This window comes from Amblyraja radiata, chromosome 2, assembly GCF_010909765.2.
Source record: "Amblyraja radiata isolate CabotCenter1 chromosome 2, sAmbRad1.1.pri, whole genome shotgun sequence".
Lineage (NCBI taxonomy): Eukaryota > Metazoa > Chordata > Chondrichthyes > Rajiformes > Rajidae > Amblyraja > Amblyraja radiata.
The window spans coordinates 64,039,877-64,049,608 of record NC_045957.1 but is presented as its reverse complement, the minus strand read 5'-3'; the positions used below and the strand labels follow the sequence as shown (position 1 = coordinate 64,049,608).

General features: G+C 39.7%; 1 protein-coding gene across 1 annotated transcript; it reads right to left on the bottom strand.

Moving 5' to 3' along the window:
- Positions 1-436: 436 nt before the first annotated feature.
- LOC116985079 (gasdermin-E-like) lies at positions 437-7,944 on the bottom strand. The gene is made up of 4 exons (XM_033039479.1): positions 7,917-7,944; positions 5,414-5,596; positions 1,751-1,878; positions 437-646 (listed from the first exon to the last, which is right to left on the bottom strand). The coding sequence occupies exons 2-4, from the start codon at positions 5,454-5,456 to the stop codon at positions 437-439; spliced, it is 381 nt and encodes a 126-aa protein (XP_032895370.1). The 5' UTR covers positions 5,457-5,596; positions 7,917-7,944.
- Between the last annotated feature and the right edge of the window lie 1,788 nt (positions 7,945-9,732).

Here is a 9,732-nt window from a genome sequence, read left to right as displayed (position 1 = left end):
CTGTACATCTACCCGATCTATTCCTCTCATGATTTTATACACTTAGAGAATCGGGTGGCATTTATGATGTTGTTTGGAAACAAGGATAACCTCTCAGCTAATTTTAGATTCTATTGAATGAACAGCTGAAACATTATCTGTTCTTTGCTCTACATTGCTGCCTGATGTCATGTGTATCTTCATCAATTTCAATTGTAGTGAATGGATAAGAATCTTAATTATTGCATTAAAATTATATTAAAATTTTTGCAGAGTTCTCCCTCTGCAGCCTGAACAGAAAGAACTGGATATTTCAGTTTTTTTCACTGGAGATTCAGCTAATTTCTAGGCAGATAATGCCTGCAGGCATCACAGGAAATTATGTTGGACAAAGCACTTATTCTGAAAATGAATTTATTCTCAATTAATATTTCAAAACCCTTCCAAGCATGAAACTTTATTTCCTCTTACCAGCTAGAACACTGACAAGGTAGAATGCTGCTGTTAATATCTCTGGTGTTGTGATATCTTTTTTCAAAGAGCCCTGCTCATTTGGGCAGCTGTAGCCTAATATCTGCAGCAGTTCCTTGACCCTCTGTGCTTGCGTTGAATCCAGTTCCTGTAGTCCAAGCAGATTTGGCTGTTCTGCTGAAGAAAGCTCATCAAGCTGTAAAACATACACAAAACAAAAATCACGTTCCAAGCTAAATTGTTTGAGATGTACATTTGATAACTTATTTAAATGCAAGGACAGGCCCCTGTCAGTTGTGTTCTAGTGCAATCTGTTCCAAGACTTGCAAACACAATGGACAAGATTAAGTCAATACAACACAGGAAGAGAAATGAAGGGCAAGGTGTGAATATGTAAAGTTTAAGCTTAACTCCAAGCATTAGACAAGATCATTCCTTAAGGCAATCTTTGTTTATGTTGTTAAAATGAAATGTACAGAATATTATAGTGCCATAAGCTGGTTCCAAGCAGACCAATGACATTTTATTGTTCAAGGTGTTTGATCAATAATAGTGCCTGCTGTAGATCAGCATCTACCAATCGTGTTCAGATAGGGCCTTCACAAACTAGTCCAGCATTCAGTAACTGTTGAGGAACAGTCAGCTGGAGCGGTCCTTGAGCTTGTTCATCACCGCTCAAATTACGAGCACTGAATAATTTGGTCTGAAAACATATGCAATAAAAATCAATATTTGCCTTGGTGGAAGTTCATTTGTACTATCTTTCCTGAAGATAGTACCTTTGTTGACACTCAATACAAGATGTTGAATAATATCTAGTGAGTAAGTTTCTCAATATTCAATCATTCAGATTGCCACGGTGTAATATTTGGAGGTAGTGGTGAAATTCAAAGACAAGAATCATGTTTGCTGCAAGTGACGAATATACTCTAGATTATATATTCAGTTCCAGACATGAAATTGGGTAGGCATTTTATCCCATTTAACCACTTGACAACTGTGCAGTTCTCAGTTTATCTAGCACGATACCAAATAAGAGAGCGAGAGAGAGAGAGAGAGAGAGAGAGAGAGAGAGAGAGAGAGAGAGAGAGAAATCATTTATATTTCTTAAAACAAAACAGCAGATGGGTTTGGGTTGGGGACACAATGGATGAGTCACTTCATTGGTGTCAATGAGAAGCATTTGGCGAGATTATTATTGTCCTGTCCATTTAGAGGCACATTCTCCACTACCAAACCTCAGCATTACATAAAATGACAACTTCATACAAAAGAACACTTTTGAGCAAAATTTACTTACAGCATTTTCAAGAAAAGAAATCACTTCTTCGTGATACAAGAATTCACAGTAAAGTCTGAAGAGTTGCTGACACTTTTCCTCTGCAAGTTCATGGAATGGCTGAAACTGTTGATTCGCCTCTTCAATTGCTGTAATGCATTGAAAATATAATTGCTGGTGATTTAATTATGTGTCAGCGTGTAGCAACAACATGCACTTCATTCACAAATGCTGTGGAATACAGTGCACACTATAATTTAAGAGGACAGCAGCTCTATAAAGAACTATAAAATTCTACATCATGTCTCTGACCTCCATGCCAGCACATTGAAATGTGGAGGTCAGAGATAAGGTGCTGATCAGATGCTGGGATGAAAGACTGCCCACTCCTCCGCTGGACTCTGCCCTGAGAACAGTAACAGAGCACTGAAGTAACTGTCCAGATACAGGCAGATGTCAAAAGAACATTGGACTTTTCAGGGATGGGGCCTCAGGATGCCTCACAAGGTTCAAAGCCTAGATGCCTGCTCTCCCTCAGCATGAAGACTTTCAGAGATGGAAGGGGCACCTTGCTAAATCGAGTCTTGCGCCACCATTCGGTCAGGTTATGGCTCAGGATAAAATAAAGCACACTGGAAAGATGGGATGGTTTCAAATAGTTTAGATGGGTAAAACTTGTAAACATCCCAATTATGAGGGGCATAATATTGGAAAAACACATTAGAAAAGTCACAAGGACATGATGACTTGTATCCAAGGATTTTACAGGAAGCGACTTCGGAGAATGTAGAACCATTGGTTAGAGTTTTTCCAAAAGCGAGTTTCCTGAAGGTACCAACAGATTGAAAAAGAGAAATGTGATGTCATTTTTTCAAGAAGGGAGGAAAACAAAAAGTAAGACACTACTGCCAATTAACAATATGTTATTGGGAAGAATCTGATCTATAATTAATGAAGAAAGTAGCTAATCATTCAAAAAAGTTTAATGCAATCAAACCCCAACAAACATGGTTTTTGAAAAATAAATCAAGTCTGACAAAAATGACTAGAATGTTGAGGGGATACAATGAGAAAAGTTGATTAACAGGAACCTGTAGAGGTGTATTGGGACTTCCAGAAGACATTTTATAAAACGCTGAATAAAAGGCACAAGTGTAGTAGGTATGTTACAAAACTTACCTTCAGCGGCGCTGTAATTCTGCCACTGGCCGTGTGCGCGATTTTGGCGCGTTTGAGGGGGGGGGGGGGCGGGGTTAAAACAGGGTTTTTTCCCGACCTGGTCCTGAATTATATTTGCTGGAGTGCAAGATTTTGCTAAAGAATCGTTCCTACGGCCGTTCTGTGTGTTTTTTTTTTTAAATTCACCCGACAAGTTAATCGCTGGAATGATTTTAAAAGCAGCTTCTGAAGCCGTCATTGCCGACAACTGGGATGGATTTTATGCAGGACCAGGTAAAAGAAAGTAGTTTATTTTTATGTATAAAAGTGTTGCTTAAGATGTATTTAATTCACATTTTACATTACGAAACGGTGATTTTTCCCCGAAGAACCGGCAGTGTATTTGCTGCAGATATGGGGGTATAAATTCACCGCATCTGAACGTTCTAAATGGTCCCGTTCCAGTAAAACCAACTCGCAAGCTGATTTAAATGGCCATTCATTTACAGGTATTAAACATTAAATTCCTTCCATTTGGCCTATAAACCCATGACAATGAGATTTAAAAGTTTTTATATTCTGAATTATTGTGTGAATGTTATTTGGACACTTTAGGCTATTTAAAAATGTTAATCTATTCTTAAGAAATGGATAGATGTTTAGATTTAGTAATTGAATTTTGTAATTAGCTACAATTAGGTAACTAACTAATTATATGCTTTAATTTCAAGTCATCTAAGTAAGATTGTTTCATATTTGTTTCAGAATGCTTCAATCTATAATAACTGAAAATTTCTTTCAGTTCTCTTAAATTTTAAGAAAGTTATCGGCCTTTAAATGTTCTCGATCACAGCTTTTGTGTCAAGTCAATGAAAAAGCAATAGGGAACAATATGCCAATTTCCGAGTATGAAAATGGCCATAACGTTTTTAATACTGAAGATATGAAAGTGAATTAGGTGTCAAATTAAACTTATTATTATGCTTTATCTGATGGGATAAATTAAAGACTTGATTTTTAAAATCTCAACATTTTGTAACATTGCTAACAAGTGAAGAGCTCATAATTTGGGCGGAGGGGCGAGGGTAAATATGTTGCTATTGATATCATGTAGAAAGAGTCACAATATATGTATTTTCTCAGACTAGAAAGATTTGTTAGTGTTCCCCCAAAGGTCACTCTTTGCCCTCAAATAATCTGCAAACTATTTTGTGATGATTTGGCCGAGTGAAAGGCATCCACACGTGCGCATGACATAAGAATAGGTGTGAGGGCATGTTGGAAAAGGATATTTGAACTCTGCACCAAGACATAAGTTGAGCGGGCAAAGATTTGGCAGGAGAATTTAATATGGGCAACTGTGATGTCATGCACAGATAGGAGGAATCAAAATGGGCAGAGATTGAAAATGAATGAAATCTAGAGGTATTGTGCATGAAGCAGCCAAAGCTTGCAAGGAATCAGGTGATCAAATCATTAAGGTAAAAAACTAACTGTTGGAGGAACTCAGCGGGTCAGGCAGCATCTGTGAATGGACTGGGTTTTTGGTCTGTCAGAAGAAGGATCCTAAGACAAAAGCTTGTCAGTTCTTCAATCTGAAGAAGGGTCCTAACCCAAAACAGCACAAAAAGACGACCTGACAAAAAGACATGGAAAATACAAGCAGCTGATAAGGCCCAAGTAATGAGATCGCATGAAGTATAGATTGACAAACGGGGAGATTAGATTGGAAGCTAGCAATGCAAGGCTTGATTATACAAAGGAGGATGAATTTAACTTGAGGCATACATTATTAAAATGTGATGTGTCATTTAGGGAAACCAGGAATTGGCAAGTCTGAAAATAGAGGGATAGGGTAAAAATAACAAATAGGAAGCAACAAAAGACACCCAATGAGAAAGGACACTTGAGATTGTGCATAGTTCAATACCAACAGCAGAAACATAAAATTGAATTAGAACATGATGCGAGCCAGACAATGAGAGCACAGATACAGACAATGAATACAATTCATAAAAAGAACAAGAGTAAAGTTTGTCCAAAAATGACAAAACACCAGCACCATTATGGACAATCATGAGAGGCAAGGCACCGATGTATCATAGTTTATCATGGCTTCAGGAACAAAATATTTACTGATATCTTAAAGTCAAGAAGAATTTGCTAAATGTTGCCGCTGACAGAAAGGTCTGTGCTACAATTCATGGTTTAAAGACTTTTACACTTTAGAGATAGACCAAGGAAACGGGTTCTTCGGCCCTACTGGGTCCACGTCAACCAGCGATCCCTGCACACAAATGCTATCCTCCACACTAGGGACAATTTACAATTTTACCAAAGCCATTTAACCTACAAACCTGTATGTCTTTAGAGTGTGGGAGAAATCCGGAGCACCTGGAGAAGACCCATGTGGTCACAGGGAGAACATACAAAACTCTGTGCAGACAGGATCACACCCAGGTCTGTGGCACTGTAAGCTCTACCACTGCACCACCCATTTATCTTAAACCATAGATGCTCAATTACCTGGTTTTAAAATTATGAGTGAAGTTTCACTTGGGACATCCATCTCAAGTGCAAACAGCTGGCATTTATGGGCTCCATCAACACAGCTTAAAGGAGAACATACATTACTGGCACAACCTCCTTTATTTTCCCCTAGAAGGGCTTTATCAAAACCTCCACATTTCTCTGAAAGCAGGCAGAGCTCTAGAATGAAAACAAAATGTGAAAACAATGATAACGGTTACAGAAAACGACAACACTAGATAAAGTTTACAACAACCAATTTTAAATAATAGCACAAGTTTATAATAATATATAACAATACAACCTAACTGGCAACAGCTAAGATATTGTGTTTGTACGATGATGTTCAGATTGCTTTTTTAGTTCTGTGCTTAAATAAAGGCAAATTTTGTTTGGTCACCATGTTATAGGAAAGCTTGCAAGGGTTCAGAGTAGATTTACCAGGATGTTGCCGGGACTGAGCTATAGGAGAGGTTGAGCAGTATAGGGCTTTATTCCTAGGAGTGCACGAGGATGAGGGGTGATCTTACAGAAGGGGTACCTAATCATGAGAGGAATATATTGGGTTTTGCCCAGAATAAGGTAATCAAGAACCAGAGGACATGTGTTTAAGGTGAGGGGAGAAAAGATTTAATAGCAACCTGAGAGGTAACCTTTTCACACAAATGGTAGTGGGTGTATGGAACAAGCTCACGGGGGAGGTAGTTGAGGTAGGTACTATTGCGATATTTAAGAAACATTTTGACAGTTACATGGACACAATAGATGTAGAGGGATATGGGCCTAATGCAGGCAGGTGGGACTAGTGTAGATTGGGTGTTGGTCAATGTGGGCAAGTTGGGCTGAAGGACCCGTTTCCACACTGTATGACTGACTCTATGACAGACAGATAAATACAATTCCAACTGGCTTTCAATTCATCATAAATATTATTGTTGTACATTCCAACATCTAATAACCTGTTGATTTAAGGGAATAAATTTTGATTGCATAATCTCTCTTGTCCTTGTGAACTTTCTATATAACTATAGAATTTTTGCTTCATGCACGACAACGGCAGAGGGCCAGGCAGTCCCTGTATCTGCTCATTTAAGGATTCCTATTGTTGTCTACATTAGTTATTTATTCATTTCAGTCAGATTTTCTCCAGTGGCCTCTGTGGGAGAGAATTCCAAATGATCCACAACAGGAGCAAAGAAATTCATAAGAATAAAGAAATCTCATATTTTTCAGAATCGGTCTAAGATTTAGTAATTACTTTAAAATAATTTAACTGTCTTTAGCAGCTTATGATTGAGAATTCAATACTCGACTACTCTTTGTCTAATTACATGGTTGACCAGTTCCCCGTTATTATTTCACTTGAGCAAGGGTAACACCTTTAAAATCATGAATTGAAAAGCACAATTAACTGTTTGCCAACTAAAACACCAGTTGAAATAGTCTTCTTAAACCAAAAAAACAGTGCAGATGCTGTAATTCTGAAGTGAAGAGACACAACTCTGTTGGGTGATGAAACAGGATTAACATTTCTGGAATGTGACATTATCAGAGCAACTAAAGTGAGACAACAAGTTGCAGAGAAGCAAGAGGAATAAAACTATAGTAATGTCACATGATCAACTGCATCACCCTCTCTGAGGTGGCACTAATTCAGATTCTCCACATTGAACCTTTCACAGACATTCTCTTTTTTTCTCATCGCTTCCTCACCACTATAAATCGAAACATGTTTGTGTTCTCACTTTTTCTGTTTTGTTGAATGGGTCATTGACCTATAATTTTTATTTTGCATTCTCCATATAACAAGAGGAGTCGAGTATAGGAGCAAAGAGGTCCTTTTGCAGTTGTACAGGGCCCTGGTGAGACGACACCTGGAGTATTGTGTGCAGTTTTGGTCCTCTAATTTGAGGAAGGACATTCTTGCTATTGAGGGAGAGCAGCTCAGATTTACAAGGTTAATTCTCGGGATGGTGGGACTGTCATATGCTGAGAGAATGGAGCGGCTGGGCTTGTACACTCTGGAGTTTAGAAGGATGAGAGGGTATCTTATTGAAACATATAAGATTGTTTAGGGTTTGGACACGCTAGAGGCAGGAAACATGTTCCCGATGTTGGGGGAGTCCAGAACCAGGGGCCACAGTTTAAGACTAAGGGGTAAGCCATTTAGAACGGAGACGAGGAAACACTTTTTCTCACCGTCTGTGGAATTCTCTGCCTCAGAGGACGGTGGAGGCCGGTTCTCTGGATACTTTCAAGAGAGAGCTAGATAGGGCTCTTAAAGATAGCGGAGTCAGGGGATATGGGGAGAAGGCAGGAACGGGATACTGATTGGGGATGATCAGCCATGATCATATTGAATGGCGGTGCTGGCTCGAAGGGCCGAATGGCCTACTCCTGCACCTATTGTCTATAAGTGGTGCCTGAGTGGCTGAATATCTCTGGCATTTTCTGTCCTTTATTATATTTGTAAACTAAAATCTTAATGGCCACTACATACCAAAGTGCCCGTTCTGGTTTATCAAAAGCTCTGACTTCAGAATGGAGAACAATGATGTACCTTCTCAGGCCCCACAGCCCCCAACAATCCTGTCTCCGAGGCTGATGTCAGAAGATCTTTATGGGGGTGAACCTTGGTCTGCACACTTGTATTTTTCATTATGTGCGACATGTTGTATTTGTTTATGACTTGATTGTACTTGTGTACAATACGACTTGACTAGATAATCATGGCAGCATAGCGGTTGAGCTACTACGCTTACAGCGCCAACGACCCGGGTTTGATCCCAACTACAGGTGCTCGTCTATACGGAGTTTGTACAATCTCCCCGTGACCTGCGTGGGTTTTCTTCAAAATCTTCAGTTTCCTTCAAAGATGTACAGGTTTGTAGATTAATTGGTTGGTATGAATGTAAAATCGTCCCGACTGTGTGTAGGGTAATGTTAACGTGCGGGGATCGCTGGTTAGTGCAGATGTAGGGTAGAATCAGTTGTGTGGAAGGTAACGGTAAATAGTGGCAGAACTACCATTAGGTACTGACATGAGCGAGATAAGAGGACCTGAGGTCGTTGATGTGTGTTCCATTTTTTACTATAAAAACAATGCAATTAAGTGGATGCTGAAAGAACCTATGTGGGTGTGGATTGAGGGATAAAACTAAGTAGATGCAATAAAGAGTCGCCAAGCTTAAGGGACACATAGGCAGACCGGAAAGAGGAGAATGGACAGAAAACATAGTTTACCTGTGGAGCTCCATTGACTCTGTCGTTAAGTGTAAAATTCTGTACTGAATAAAGTCTTGATCTTTTAACAAAACTACTGCTCAATTTATCTTGTTCAAGATTCATATAGTCTTAAACTCTCCTAGAAAATGATAAGCAGCATGCAAATGAGAGATGCATGAACATTTGTGTTTTATGGAAATATGAATGTGTATGAATATTCCTTCCACAAAGTTGCCAAACAACCTTTTTCTGTACAGGTCCAGTCACGATGTTAGTCAAAAGTCTTTCAAAAATATGAGACTAATCCTTTTGAAAAAAGCAGCATCAGAAATGAAGATGAGCTTGCTGCTGGAATGGCAGAGGAACATTGCAAGCCAAGGGTGGTGCTGATGAACTGCAAAGAGTACAGCATAGGAAAATAGCTCAGAATATAATTCAGTAAATAATGCCCCTGTCCCACTTAGGAGACCTGAATGGAAACCTCTGGAGACTTTGCGCCCCACCCAAGGTTTCCGTGCGGTTCCCGGAGGTTTTTGTCAGTCTCCCTACCTGCTTCCACTATCTGCAACCTCCGTCAACCACCTGCAACCTCCGGGAACCGCACGGAAATCTTGGGTGAGGCACAAAGTCTCCAGAGGTTTCCGTTCAGGTTTCCTAAGTGGGACAGGGGCATTAGTCTTCTATTTGGATAATTCCTTGGGATAGAAGATGACTTACTTCCACTCTGGTTTTGTAGGTTCTCAGGTGGCTAATGAGACCAGTCTGGGAACCACAGACTCTCCCACAGACGTCTGAGCAGTCAGTGGGTCGATACTTTACATGGTAGTGCACTCCTTTTGCCCTTTTACGCTGGGCTTATGTTCCTAGTGCAGAGCCTCAAGATCCCGAATACAATCTAAAAAAATGTCCCTCTCTAGTTTAGTTTAGAGATACAGCGCGAAAACAGGCCCTTCAACCCACCGGGTCCGCGCTGACCAGCTATCCCCAGACATTAACACTATCCTACACCCACTAGGGACAATTTTTACATTTACCAAACCAATTAACCTCCAAACCTGTACGTCTTTGGAGTGTGGAAGGAAACCGAAGAT

Excerpts from the sequence above, each read along its gene's own strand:
- LOC116985079 (XM_033039479.1), bottom strand. The coding sequence starts at position 5,456 with ATGGATGTCCCAAGTGAAACTTCACTCATAATTTTAAAACCAG. Across the intron at positions 1,879-5,413 it reads ACTCATAATTTTAAAACCAG|CAATTGAAGAGGCGAATCAA; the intron begins GTAATTGAGCAT and ends AATGCATTACAG. Across the intron at positions 647-1,750 it reads TTTCTTTTCTTGAAAATGCT|CTTGATGAGCTTTCTTCAGC; the intron begins GTAAGTAAATTT and ends TATGTTTTACAG.